The following is a 15,319-nucleotide window of genomic DNA, read 5'->3' on the forward strand; positions in this document are numbered from 1 at the left end:
ATTTAATTTTTAATAGTTTTATTTATCCTTTAAAATATTCTAGTTATTACAAACGCACCTTCATAACAAATACAGCAAACTCTATGCGTGTGGCATGCAATACAGAAGAAGAAGCCGACGCTATGTACAACAGACAAATGATGGACAATACGCTATATTTTGTTAACTTTAACAAAATATTAAACAATTTAAAGCGCAGGAAGGCAATAAGTTCAAACTATTTAATATTCACTGAACAAGCTGACCGAACTTCTCGTTCGAAGATGAGTTTGCGATCATTGAATAGCTGGAAAATGTTTAAAAGAAAGAGAAGCAAGAAGTTAAAGAAAGGTCCTTACTTGTTTTATAATGGCACAGAATTTGTGCTTTTACGTCACAAACTGTGCTTGATGAAACACAAACTTTGATCTCCTTTTATATACATATATAATATAAAACGTATATAAAACAGAGTAGTTACCAGATGAGTTATCACAACTCATGTAATAGCAACTAAAAGAAGTTTCGCTAAAAATTTCATCACATCAAAATTCAAAGTAGGAGGTAGAAAATCAAAATTATAGGATAGAAAACAAGTTTGAAACGTTTTCATATTCGAATCATGGTATCCAATTAAATGCTTTACAGCTGCTTTCCCGTTCATTAATCGTATTTGTTATTGTGTGTATTTCTCTGCTCCCATCTGATGAAAAATGTAGCGAAAGTACTTAAAATTTATTTTTTTTGTAACAGTGATGTTTAATTAATGGCCCGCAAGTATTCATTCGGCCCAGGAATAAAAAAGTATTATTTGATCCTGGGTCAAATTGAGAGAAAAACGATCTCAGCATCTTTACTTTCCTAATTATGTATAATTTATTTTTCCAAACCATTTTCATTTAATCTTATTTGATCGTACTTGGAATCGGAAATTCATTTTTGAAAAAGAAGTTCGGAAAGTTTGCACGGTAAGTATTAAACAGTTTGTGAAAATACCCTGTTCTTTCTTTGTCAAATATATATTTGACAAAAATATCTAAATATTTTTTTATATATTTACTAAAATTGCTCTCGTTATGTACAATTTACAGAAAATCTACATTACACACCTGACTAATTAGTTGTTTGATCAGAGAAAAATAAATACGTGGTCATTGATTTACACTTATTCTTTGGTGTTGGTAAACAATCTACAATAGATGCAGGTATATTAAGAATATATGAAGTTTATCTCCCTTCGGAGAAGGGAAGTGGATTTTTTAAGGTTCGCTTCTCTGCTCTGGAAGTAGGTAAACTTTATATTGTTTCAGGTTCTCTTTCGATTAGATTAATTTCCTTGGTAATAACATATTAAACATTCTTAGTTACAAAAAAATTAACATAAAACTTGAGATAAGTATCTTCTACAAATAATGTTCAAAAACAAGTATTATATAGATGCAAAATGATATTTACAACTGAAATTTTATGTTTGATCAGTTATGAAATGAAATATTGACAAAATGGTGTTAGTTTTGGTGACTCTTAAGAATATGAACTCTATAGTTAATTATGAATACGAAATAGTTTTACAATATAGTTTCAAAATTCTAACAATATGACATCCTCTGAACAAAAATAAAGGATTGTTATTTAACTCTGCAACACTACCATCTAGCAAAACAGAGTTAAGGGTTTGTTGGTGAAAAAAGCCATAAATTTAAAAGATAACAATGCAGGTATGTAAGGGAAGAAAAGCCTACAGATTTTAAATTTTTCCCACATAACTTACACACTAAAATCTTGAATCCGCTTAAAGTAATTTGGACAAAAAAGAGTTTACATTGTGGCTTGACCCCTTCACTTGGACCCAATATCCCAACATTTAAATCTGTTTTAAATGTGTTATCTAATGCATACAAATTATGTATTTGCGCTGTAGGACCATGTCATGTTTCTGATGCTTAAAGATCATTAATTACTTTATAAAGGTAAACAGTACTTTTTTTTTTAAATGTTCGCGAAGCAAATGTAAAAGCAGTCATAGATCTACATAGTGAAAAAATGTTTCTCTGCATTTTCTAGCATTAAAATATACACATACTTCCATTTTTACATAGTTATAACTCGTAAGTAATGACATCTTGAATAAGAGTACTGAGCAAATAATAATAATAATAATTATAATGGAAAATGTTATTTTGGGGGTGATTACTTTACTAACTTTCTTGTGAAACAAGATGATCTTTAATGAACAGATTTTTTTAAAGGAAATTTTATGAAAATATGAAACCAGTGATATATGAATGAAGAATCATTGGTTGCATCCGAGTTCAACGTCCTCTCTCAATATCGAAGCAACATGAAACGCGGACCTACAATTCAACATAGAATTCGAATTATATTAACTTGCTATCGAACCCAGGTCTTCCATATTAAATACGATATTCCTAGCTATTTAGCCATAAGGAAAGTTCATAAGCCCATTATATATGTGTGTAAGGGAAATTTAAGGTCGTGTAAGGAGTGGGGTGGGGATGGGGTGTGAATTAAAATTTAGTAGCTATTCAAAGTTCTTGCATCCAGGAATAATAACCAAGACAAGAAAATAAAAACAAGCTCCAAACAAGTACAAGCAATGCAATGCCGATGAGATTCGTGTTGCAGAGAGTGAAGCCTATCACTACCATCTGCAGAACGTTCAAATACATTTTTAAATATTCCGTCAAAAGTTCAATAGGAAAAATTGTAGATGCTACATAGGGAAAGATAAAAAAAAAAAAAAAAAAAAAAAGAAATGCAATTGTTGTTAAACTATACATGTAACACAGTGACGTATCTAAGTTACTGCCGGGCCCCGGACGCCGGATCGGGAGGGGCACGCAAAATTGGGCAAATATTTATTTTTACTATAAGGCAAGGAAAGGTTAGCAAACTGAAGATCATAAAAAGATATGTCAGAAACTTAACAGGACAACAATGACTCACCAACTTTAGGATCATATCCATAGAGCATAAGTAAGCTATCTTTTGAGGACATTGTAAAAACCTTTGCAGCCAAAAGAGCCCGCAAAGTTAAATTTTAGTTCCAGCTTTTTGTGTTTTAATTTAATTTGCATCGATTTAAGAAATTTGCAAAAATGTCCGATTATAATACATTCATTCTTCACATACGCACATCTCGATGTGTCAAGCATGTTACTCTTAGGTTATTTGGTAATCAAATACTAATTAGTTTGGTGTTTTATTTTGTACTAAAAATTAAATTATGTACTGTAACTTTGAAATCAAGCTTTACCACTTGAAGAAAAAATGGAGTAGGAGAATCACGTGTGATGCCAATTTCAGGTGTAATCGGGAAGCGTTTTAGTTTGGTTGATCAGGAGGGGGGGGGGGGTTCTTGCCCCAGGCGGCAACTAGCTTAGTTGCGACGCTGATGTAACTAATTGAAATGATATATATATACTTTTTTTCACTCACTTCAGATATCGTATCACTAGGAAAGTAAAAGAAAAAAGTTATAAAATTTCGCAGAAAGTACATTAAGGACAACCTTTCATTTCTTAAGAATTAAAATTTCTACCGTTAATATTTACATTTGTGCTCGCATTATGGTACAATACGAAAAGTTTCGTTACTTAAAAAAAAAAAAAAAAAAAAAAAAAAAAAAAAAAAAAAAAAAAAAACCTAATGAAAAATAGAAAATCCGTAGTCGTAAAGTCACGAAATTGTAGCTTGATGCAGTAAGGAAATTCTTTATATTAATCGTTATTTAATTTTGATAGACCTAAAGTACTTGAAGCTTCAAATACCAATGTTTTTAAATTGTTATTAAATGTATTTTTCACGTAAAAGACCAAACTAACAATAACGTACGTAAGACTAGCAAATATTGGTATAAGAAAAAGTAGTTAAAACGCCGGACGTTTATACCTTTGTTACTTATTGAGGATTAAACTAAATGATGCCACATCACAAACTCCATTTTTATTCTTCTTTTAACTCGTCATAACAAACTTTCAATTCAAATCTAATGCAGAGTTGACATCTAATCAGATAGATCTACGTTGATTCTCTAAAAGAAAGAAGCATCTATATTTACCTAAACATTCTTCAAGTTAATTCTCAGCACTAATAGCCTTATTTGGTACTTCAAATCGATTGCATACCAAAATTAGAGAACTTGTAGTTGAAGTTTAACAGAAATCGCTTAACAAATAAATTCTTGCGATGCAAATGTTCCATTCTCACATGTTTATCTACCTTAAGAAACAGTAATACCTTCGATAAACTGAATGCCTTAGAAAAATATACGGAATAATATGACCTCCGTATAAGGATATGAAGAACAATATGGCGTCCCTAAATGCCAACAAAATTTAAATCTTTGATCACGTGAAGATCAAATAGCAAAACAATATAGCAAACAAATTTCTGTTCATAGGATCAGAAATGACGGAGAATGATCAAACGAAATAAGGAATCCCCTGGAAAAGAAATAGTGCCATGCCGTGGCTTGGGGAAGCGGGGCGACGACCCCGGACGCCGAAGTAAGGGGGCACAAAATTCGGGAGGAAAAAGGAAAGATATATATAAAATGCAAGGAAAAAAGTAATAAAAAGTGCTCAAAATCAGGGAAAAGCAAGGTTTATTTTTGAAAATTTTCTTACGTTTCGCACCAACCATTGTGGCGCTTCGCGGCTGGTCTGTCGATTTGATTCATTTGTACGGGGGCACCGTCGTATACTCTCGCCCCGGGCGCTGATTTTCCACGGCACGGAGCTGAAAAAAAGCCTTAGGAAGGCAAGAAAAGGATGAACAGGGAAAGAAATTATTAGGGAAACACTCAACAATCCAGATAATAGTAGAAAACTCTCTGCTACTTTTGTATGAATGTGTTGAAAGGATGAAGTTTTTCCCTAACATAGGAGTTGTTAAAGATTTAAATGATCACAAGGAACTCTAAGGAACAAAGGAAAAATAAAGTAGAAAAGGGTGTAGAAAGAAGAAGAATATAACTACGTTTTGTTGATAGCGGTGAAAAAGAGAACATTTTCTGTCTACAAAATATTACAATAACAATATACATATTCAATATGACTCTCAGTTGAGGATTCGGTTTATTGATAAATATTGTTACTAAAAAAATCAGAAAGAAAAGAAAAGACCTTACTAAATTCGCATAAGAACTTACTCAAACGTTCTTTTTTACAACGAACTTAAAAGTTCGTTACTGAATACTCTACGTCTATGTGTGTGTGTGTGTGTTTCGATAGAGCATCAAAAACTACCTGAAAGAAGTAATGGAATTTTTTGTGTCACTCTTAACGTTCTCGAGATATTGTCCAGAAAGTTCTGATTTCGAGAGATTTAAGGAACCATGTCTCGGGAACCGTAAGAGTGACGCGAAAAACACCAATATGATCTCTGTATGAGTTACGGTTTCCGAGTTATGGCTCCTTAAGTCTCCCGAAATCGGAACTTTTTTGGCCAATATCTCGAGAACGGTATATCATAGAGAGATGATCTTGGTGTTGATCAATACCTAAGAGGATGGTGAACATGTTGGTACCAAATAGTAATCGGTGACCAATGGTTATATCTGCATTTTCAGTATACATGAAGTGATAAAAAGTGGTAGCTCAATGTAGCTAATTCAATAGATCCCTTAATACGCAGGTTCCAAATATATAAGTGTATTATCTATTGAATTTAATCAAATAATTTAATATACTATTTCATATAAATTTCAAAAAGATTATTTTTTTAAAGTTCATTCTGGCAATGCTCTTGGATCATTCTCAACTGGTTTTAATTTGAAAAAGCAATATGCTCCAATAGAGAAATTAAGTCATCATCAATGGCGTATTGAATATGTACGTTGTCAATGTTGTTGTTTGTACACAAAAAATGTTTTCTTCTTCCACTTTATCAATGAAAAATATTTGATTAATACGTTTCAAAATTGATCACTTTCTGTTGAGGTTTTTTCCAAGGTATTACTGACTCTTAAGAAAGCAAATTTAACAGACATACTGTTGCTGATCGCCTTATCAGACACACGCACACGTATGCTTTTTTTATTTAAAACATATAAGATGATTACTTAGATTAAATTGAGTTTTAAAAAATAGATGATTTACATATTACAGAAGAGAAGTATATACAACATACAACACAAATGTTTAACAAAATGTTCATAAAACAGAACATTGACTAAAATGATTTGGATATGAAATTTGTATCGTACAAAACCTTTTTAATACATATTACAGAAACACGACGACTGTCTTAGTCCACACTCGAGATAAATTCCCATTTATATGTCTTTCATTGTATCCACACACATTTCCTTTCTTATGTTGATAGAGATGGCTTATCAGTAACATAAGCTTTCATCAATCTAAATTTCGAACATTGTAATCCGTTCGACGAACGAAGGCTTCAATAACGTTCAACTCACTTTCACCTATTGAATGTTCAACTTCTTCACATCCTTCAATTGTCTGCAGATTTATAGACAAGCTCAAATGATCCGATCAACTGGAAAGTAAACATTGAGAACAATCCGCCACAGACTTCATTCAGAGATAAATGCTTCTTTCATTCAGCTGCCATTCGTTAATTATAATTAAAGTAAGTAGATGAATTAGAACACTAGATTTTAAACCATTAAAATCAAATTATTTTAAATGGTACCACAATTATTTTCTGTAGATCTTTCAGTGGATGTTTGAGAATTATTACAGGTCCTCTGAACCTGGATCTGTTCTTTTCTGTATAAGAATCACATGATTAAAAAAAAAAAAATATGTTAATGAAAAGAGTCACTTTATTTACTTACACTCGTAGCACTAAAGTTCTAATTGTCGAAGAGGTAGACACTTTCATATATTAGCGTACCAGCACTAATAATGTAAAAATAATATTAGGTTATTTCCTTGGTCTGAGACTGGGAATCAGAGAACAATTCCCTTAGGACCTAAAACAATCACTTACGCCATCTTATATTAATATGAGCAAATATTTTTAGTAAGATTTCACCTCAATAAGTGATGTTGATCTTGTGAACACGATATATCGATTACATTTTATTTCTGAATGTATATTTTAATTCCAGCTGTCTATGTCTATATTTACTAATATTGAGTGACCAAGTTAAATGGCATTCTGAGTGGCGTCGCCAGGCACTGCCCTTCAAATACGTTAGAAAATTCCCCTCCCATTGCCAGCAAGGAAGATATAGTGTGTGTTATTTGTTGAGGACAGAATTTGGTTTGTTTTCTTGTGTTGACATTGGAAACAGTCTGACAGGTAGTAAATAGGTTTATTGTTATTATTGTTATTCAAGTTCATGATTCATAAGTTAAAGCTATGGTTCTCAACTTGTTCTCAGATAAACATGATGTAACATCGGCTTTATCATATTTACCACTCTAAAGTAACCTTTTTCTTTAAAACATCGTTCAGCAACTTGAACGTTTTAAAATTATTATCCAAGGGTATTGTTATCATACTTAAGATTAAATCACTACTTAAATGCCCAACTTCCATAACATTTAAACCCTCTGTATGGTTAGAACGTCTCGAGTCAGGTGTTTTTTCTCTAAATCAATACCTGGCGAAGCCACTCTTACTCTTAAGCCAGACTTCATGAAAAAACACAACTTCCCCATGTTCCCTCTTATATTACTATTTCACCTTCGATGTTTTCCATTTGCCAGCTGCCTTGAACACTTACAAACCGATCAACCAGCCTTCTGTTGATGCAATGATGCATAAATATTAAATAAAATGTCCATTGGAGATTGACTATAACGCCGCATCAGTGTTTTCCAAGAACTCTAACGACTCAGGGTTCGAATCCTCGACGTTATCTGCCGTCCCATTGGCAAGGTTTTTATTTGGGAAGTACTTCACAGGAGTGTTGTGTTCCTCGTCTGCTTCCTCTTCTTCATGCGACCTGCAAAGAAAACAATTCGCTCTTTACTTTACTCGTTTAGTTGTAAAAGAAGCGAGAGAGTTTCGTCTAACATTGAGAAACTTCGGTAGACTTCCAAACAACACGAGTCAAATATTCTAATCAGGAGTCATAAATTTATCAGAGGACAACATGAGAGAAGCTGTTCTGAGGATGCTGGACCTATATCATTGTACAAAGAATAGATTACGCATTTATAAGGTAAAGATTATACAAATTATAATACTCCTTATAGATGTTTTATTCCAAAATAATGTTGACACTCTCCAATAATAATCGTAAAATAATAAAGTACAGCATGTCCACAAAAATACCATCATATTTGAAAGTGGTATTACATTGCTTTGGATAATCGTTTTTAAATGAAATTTGGTCACATTAAAAAAAAAAAAAACTAAAATATTTGTAAACATGTCAACAATGAACAACAATGTCAGTAATAGACGAGATCAAACACAGAAAAAGTAAATTCACTCATGTTTACTTTGTGATTAGTTGATATGGGTTCATTGTTGGATATTTAGCAGGAAGTTGCTGTTTCTGCTGGGGGCCATTTGGGAAGCTTTTATGTTTCTGTACTGTTACGTCTTAATGTGCTAACATAAATTTATTTCCTTTCGTTGTTTTGTGTTTTTATTAAAGAATAAGTTGTAAGGAGTTATGGCGACCCCACAAGAATGAAGTTGGTGTGTTTTGGAATGTCACAGCACGCAGAGTCTGGTGCAGGTTCAGCGTGCTTTTAGGCGAAAGTTTGAGGATCGTGACTCCATATGTCATCAAACGAAAGGCTATCCAGGGAGACCATCTGTCAATGCGGAAATTGTGGAACAAGTGCGGGAGGCATTTGTGCGTAGCCCTAAGAAGTTTGTCTGCAGAACTAGTAAACAGTTGAATATCCCTAAATCCACCGTATCTAAGATCCTGCGTACACCACTAAAGTTTCACCCCTACAAATTACAATTAGTGCATAAGTTGAAACCTGATGACACTGTAAAACGATTAGATTTCTGTGAACATTTTATGTACTAATGGAGGATAATGAAGAACTGTTTGGAAAAATAATTTTCAGTGATGAGACAACGTTCCACGTTAGTGAAAAAGTGAACAGGCATAATGTTAGGGTTTAGAGGAGCGACAATCCACATACCATTTTGTAAGTTGAAAGAGACTCCTCTAAAGTGAATGTCTTTTTTGCCGTATCGAAACATCAAGTCTAGGGCCCATTTTCTCTCAAGAGGCCACTGTAACAGGTCCAACTTATCTTGATATGCTCATTGATTGATTATTTCCACAATTAGAAAAAGAAGAAGGCAATGACTTTATTTTCCAATAAGATGAAGCACCTCCTCACTGGCATTTACCAGTTCAGGAACATCTGAATGAACGGCTTGCAGCAAGATGGATTGAACGTGCTGAAAATGACGATAAAGTCTTCTACAAGTGTCCGCCAAGGTCACCTAACTTCTTTTTATGGGCTTTCATAAATAATTATGTCTATGAACCCTCATTGTCTCAAAACCTGCAGTAAGTGCAAGTTCGTATCAGTGTTGCCATCCAGTCCATTAAATAAGATATGTTGCGTGAATGGGAATATCGTCTTGATGTCTGCATCGCCACTCGTGGGGTCCACATTCAATGTCTACTGGGTATAGTAAAAAATATTAAAATTTTTCTTTCAAATGTGACCAATTTCATTTAAATACGATTATCCAAAGGGACGTAATATCACTTTAAAGTATGATGGTATTTCTATGGACACGCTGTATATTTCTCCTATTAATATAAATATAATATAATAAGGGAATTTTAATTAGTATTACTTTAAATATAATCATTTATGTTTAAATAATAATAATAATAATAATAATAATAATAATAATAATAATAATAATAATAATAATAATAATAATAATAATAATAATAATAATAATAATGTTTTCGAGAAGCACAAGATTAGAGTGGTCCATAGAACATTCTGACTGACTAAAGTTCTCTTTAAAAAAACGAGAAATGTATATTAAAGTAAAAGCAATCATAGTTGAGTTGATCAATTAAAAAAAAAATCTCTTGGCCCCTTTACAAAAGTATCGAGAAATCAAGTTTTATTTTTCTTATCATCTTAATTTATGTGCCTGAAAATAAGCAAAATAAGTTTTTCAAAATGTAAATTAAATGCCGGAACCCATTAAACGGGATACATTATCTGAAATTATGTATTAACAAATAAAAATAATGAAAAAAAAGTTTCTAAAATGTGGACAAGAGACGTTTTGGAATTGGGTGAATCAGTTAACGTATTATCACCAATAGTTCTCTTAAGAATACTTTCAAGGAACAATTTTCAACTGTAAAACTGGTTTAGAAAAACTGAAAAGTGGCTCTAGTAAATTTCTTGAACATATGACTTGCCACAAAGTTGTAGTTGTTAACGAACATACATAATAAAGCTATGACAAAACAGGTTTCCTGTTCGTGAATTCAAAGGAACATACTTTATGTATTCCAACACTTTTGAGTACACCTGAGTAGCCAATGAGATGCTTGGGTGATATAATACATACCACATAGCTTTATGATGACGTTGTAAATAACACAGTACTACTAACTTAGTAGAAACTTAATTATTTTCAAATGGTTTTACGTTAAGTTATTAATATTCAGAATACCTGGCAAACACATATGACTTACATGAATATTCTTTTCCAGTTCCATGACGTTCCATTCTGCCATTCTGTTTTCTAATAATGTTTTTGTTTCGAATGACAAAGCCAATGTAAAAATATATGATGATCTAAATGAATGAGATTTGATTCCTGCACACACATACACACATACGAAATCCAGAACTTTATTCACATGACTACTTCGTAGACTAACAAATTTACTTTCACTTTTTTCTCCTGGTGGCTTCATTCTTCTATATTCTTTGATAATTACTTTTACTTTTTTCTCCTTATAGCTTTATTCTTCTACATTCTTTGATAATTACTTTCACTTTTTCTCCTTATGACTTCATTCTTCTATATTCTTTGATAATTACTTTTATTTTTTCTCCTTATGGCTTTCTTCTTCTACATTCTTTGATAATTACTTTTATTTTTTCTCCTTATGGCTTCATTCTTCTACATTCTTTGATAATTACTTTTATTTTTTCTCCTTATGGCTTCATTCTTCTACATTCTTTGATAATTACTTTCTCTAATTTACTCGAAAATTTCTAATACGTTTGGAATATCTTTTGACTAAGAGTTCGATTTTAAGTGTTTATTAATAAAATTAAACACTATATAACTCTATATTTTTTTGCAATGTTGTTTAGATAACTTGTGTATTTTTGTAAAAAGTTATAGTGATCCTCTTCGAATTACTTTCAGTAAAATCAACTAGCTTCAGTCTTGCTTTTTTTTTTTTTTTTTTTTTTTTTTTTTTTTTTTTTTTTTTTTTTTTTTTTTACAAAAGATCGGCCATGCCCTCATCAATGTATCTCCTCGAGTTTTTTACATAGTTTACAATACTACTTCACGTGAGACTCATATTTTCTTTATCTTCTGTACATGTTCAGGATATTTAATAATTAGCCACAAAGTCGAAAAATACGTAACTTTTCTTTACATAAATATTCAAATTAATCTGCAGTCAAAGGTTATCTTAAGAAAATTTTAAAAACTCTGTGACAAGGTTGATATTCAATTTCTAACTAATTGTAAGAACAACGAGATTCTTTCAAAACTATTAAGTGCAAAATTCCTGTAAAATCAGCCATAAAGAAACCGGTTTTGTCTAATCAACTTTATCTGTCCTTGCACCACAAAAGTGCACATTTTTTTATAAGAAATCGACTAATAAGCTCCTGAGTGACCCATTTCTGTTGACAAAGATTGTAGCAAGAGCTGTCGAAACAATACAGGAAAGAAAATTGTGACACAATGTAAAGTAAGTTCTCAATCCTTATAATGTTTCAGAAAACTAATTAATTCTTCTCTTTAAATAAGTAGACGGACGTAAAGTGATTTTAAAATGACCAAATTGCTATAGAGATTTGATAGGATGCAAATTACATACTAATTAAAGTTATATGAATCTGTCAATTTTCTGAAAGGATCCATGGGGAGGTGACAATTATCTTTTTCCTAAAGGTTCATGGTTGAAATTTTGACTTTTTTTTATACTTTGATTATTAAGTTGCTACTAATTGGCAAAATAGCATTACTTAACATATTAATACGCTTAAAAATAAACTGTATGAAGCATGTATAAAATATCCCAATCTTTCTCATTGATTATTTTAATGTATTTAAGAATTTTGAAATTATCTAAAATGTTATCATTGTTGGGATATGACCTTCAAATGTTGTTGGGCAATAACTTTGTTATTTCTTGTTATTGGCAGCTACATCTTTATACAACATCACACTCTGAAGGCATCTACTAAATCCACTTCTTAAATTTTCTAAATGGGTTTTACAGATGGGAAGTATTCCTCGTTAGTGCAAGTGGAATGAAGTATAAGAATGTACCATTAGTATAGGTAGAATGAAGTATATAAGAATTATCCTTACCTTCTTGTTGGACAACTGAGGAGCTTGAAATCTGCTCCAAACGATTCCCCCTCCTCCAGCGTCTGTGGGAGATGAATATTGAGAGTTTCTGGTAAGAAAATGGAGGCAATTGCACCTGCCACAGACAACGCTCCCATGATGATTAGAGGCAGCACTCGACTGTACACCGCCTACAATAAATCATTAATACTTAAGATATTCTATAATAACTTTTCAATTTTTACATTTCAATAAATCGTGTACACAAACCAGCAGATTGTATTGTTCATATACAAAACAGAGAGAAGTTATAAAAATGATAAATTAAAGGCAATACAACAGTAGAGAAACATGTACTTATCTGGGTACCATATCAAGATATACACAAGACATTTCTTCCATTAGAAAGAACAAAAATGAACAGTATGTTGTTTATTCTAACAAATTATCTATACTAATTAAACAAATTCTTACAAATTGACTACTGAAGTAATCAGCTTCTACAAAAGAAAGAAATCTGTATAAAAGCAAAGTTAATTTCTCAGACTTTATCTGGAACTGCCAGCCGAAGAGGCTAGTCATACAATGCATCCGAGTCTCCAAAGTAATCATATTATCTGTTGCAGTCCTATTTTATTTGTATATATAATTAACAGATAATAGAGTATTAATTAATAATATAATATGTAATTGGACAAAAGTCAATCTAGTTAAAAAAATAGACAAACATTTCAAATAGTTGTTTTCAAGTTGTTGTTTTTCTTAAATAATGTTTCCATACAAATAAACAGTTTATATGAAAGTGTTTGATATATTTACAATAATTTTAACATAATTTTTGTGTTTATTTCAGTCTCAGGATCAAATTTAGACTTGTTGTTGTTTACTTTTATGCTTCAAATCAGATTTATAGAATAATGTTTATATTATATTCTTACATTTAGAAAATCTTTTACAGACTGAATGTTTCATATTCTATGAAGCCAATGCTCTATGTTAAAACGTAAATTGTAATCCTTTTAATACAAACGTTAACTCTTCTTCTATCCATTGCTCAGCTGAAATATTGACCTTACAACTTCATTCTTTGAATGTTAATAGTAACTATTTTCAGAAAAAATAATTTCCTGTTTTTAGTAGTACTTTCTCTACACAACCAGTATTTGCCAAGGCAAGAAAAGAAGGCCTAAGGAGAATTTGCTTATATAAAGAGTGAAAATATGCAGAACTCCAACAACAGAGAATTGCAGCGATATAAAATTGGTTATGTTTTACGTTTATTATTTATAATACATAATACGGCTGATTTACAAAACAGTGTGTGGGCCGCGGTGGCTCAGTAGTAGGGAGTTCACCTCTGCTGCATAGGGTCTCTGGTTTGATTCGAGTTCGCACCAAGTGAGCTTTGTGGTGGACGAACACCGTGAGCGTGGGTTTTCTCGGGGTTCTCTCACTTCCTTTCATTTTCTTCATTCCACCATTTCTTTCATTTCATATCATCACCGTCTCCTTTAGCCTACCCGCCATAAACGTGGGACGTAAACTGAAAGATTTCATTTCATTCTATTTTAACAAAACAATGCAATGACATATGGAGGAGAAACATGGTTAAAAAAAAGAAAGTTCATGAAAATAGATTAACGAAATGACAATGCTACGGCTGGATGTGTGAGATAACAAGAAGAGAAAGAGTGAGGAATGAGAAAGTAAGGGGAACAACCCAGGTTGTAGAGATATTTAAGAAGATCCCAGAAAGGAGACTGCAGTTCTATGGCCATATATTGAGAAAACGATTAGGTGGTCAGAAGAGTAGTGGTTATAGCGTTGGACTCACGTCCACGTGGTCCCAGGTTCGATTTCCGGCCGGTGCTTCCCAATTTTCGGCGTCCACCCAATGTCGTAAGGCAAACTCGGGAGTCACGTGAATAAAAGACGTGACGGTCACTTCGTCTAGAAAGCTCTGGATACACCTGTTACTGACAGAGTGACGCAGCGCCTTGATCACGTGTTCGTCGTTAGACTGGACGTAGTCCAGCTGGTCACTAACAGATGGCGTTGGAGAGGCTCAGGCCCACAAGAGCCTGTCACGACAAGTGTTTTGGTCAGAAGAGTGGCGGCAATAGAAGTGGATGGAAAGAGAGATAGAGGAAGATTAAGAAGGAAATAGATGGATATGGTTAACAATGACTTCAGGGGAAAAAGGTATAACAGAGGTAGAATTCTAGACAGGGCTAATCAGACTCTGTAGCTATATTACGATAGGTTTCTGTTGGGAATGAGGCTATAAGGCTACGGATACGTAATATTTTGGAATAATGGCCCATGTCTACATATTGAATATGTGTTGCTAGGTTAGATTCTGTGCAGACAAATCATGTTGGATTGTAATTGGATGAAGATAGTGTTGTGTGTCAAAATTTATTTGTTCAGAAAAAAAATCTCAACGTATGTATGCATTTAAGATAGGTGACACTGTCATAAGTGCTTACTAGCTAGCTACCCTGTTCGCTGGCTAAAGTAGTGGATGGTGTTGTCATCTGCGAGCTTTCGTAGTTGTGTAGCAAACCTCCCCTCTTCAGTTAGAAGAAATATTTAAGCAGAGGAGTTTTTTTTTTTTACTAAACGGAAATAACATGATGATGATGATGATGATGATGTTATTTTCGTTTAGTAAAAAAAATGTTTGCTTCTGCTATTAATCCTTTTGAGAATATACCACTAAACGTTCTATCCGAGTGGTTCTTTATAAAAATCCATAAGAACCTGCAACAATGGTTTAGGACTGAAGAAATCTCATGTAGTAGAATCTCTTTCTCTCATTATGTTGGTATGATTATATGAG

At 32.6% G+C, this 15,319-nt stretch overlaps 1 protein-coding gene across 1 annotated transcript in view; it reads right to left on the reverse strand.

Annotated features, from left to right (window-relative positions):
• Nucleotides 1-4,267: 4,267 nt before the first annotated feature.
• The window catches only part of LOC145669813 (carcinine transporter-like), a 221,722-nt gene continuing 210,670 nt past the window's right edge, over nucleotides 4,268-15,319 (reverse strand). Inside the window, exons 8-9 of the mRNA XM_081738158.1 lie at nucleotides 12,499-12,668; nucleotides 4,268-7,921 (exon numbers count right to left, since the gene is read on the reverse strand). Of these exons, the coding sequence (XP_081594284.1) occupies nucleotides 7,771-7,921; nucleotides 12,499-12,668 (321 nt within the window). The 3' untranslated portion in view covers nucleotides 4,268-7,770. The remainder of the gene's footprint in view (nucleotides 7,922-12,498; nucleotides 12,669-15,319) is intronic.

This window comes from Thermobia domestica, chromosome 2 (genome assembly GCF_964235325.1).
Source record: "Thermobia domestica chromosome 2, izTheDome1.hap1.1, whole genome shotgun sequence".
NCBI lineage: Eukaryota > Metazoa > Arthropoda > Insecta > Zygentoma > Lepismatidae > Thermobia > Thermobia domestica.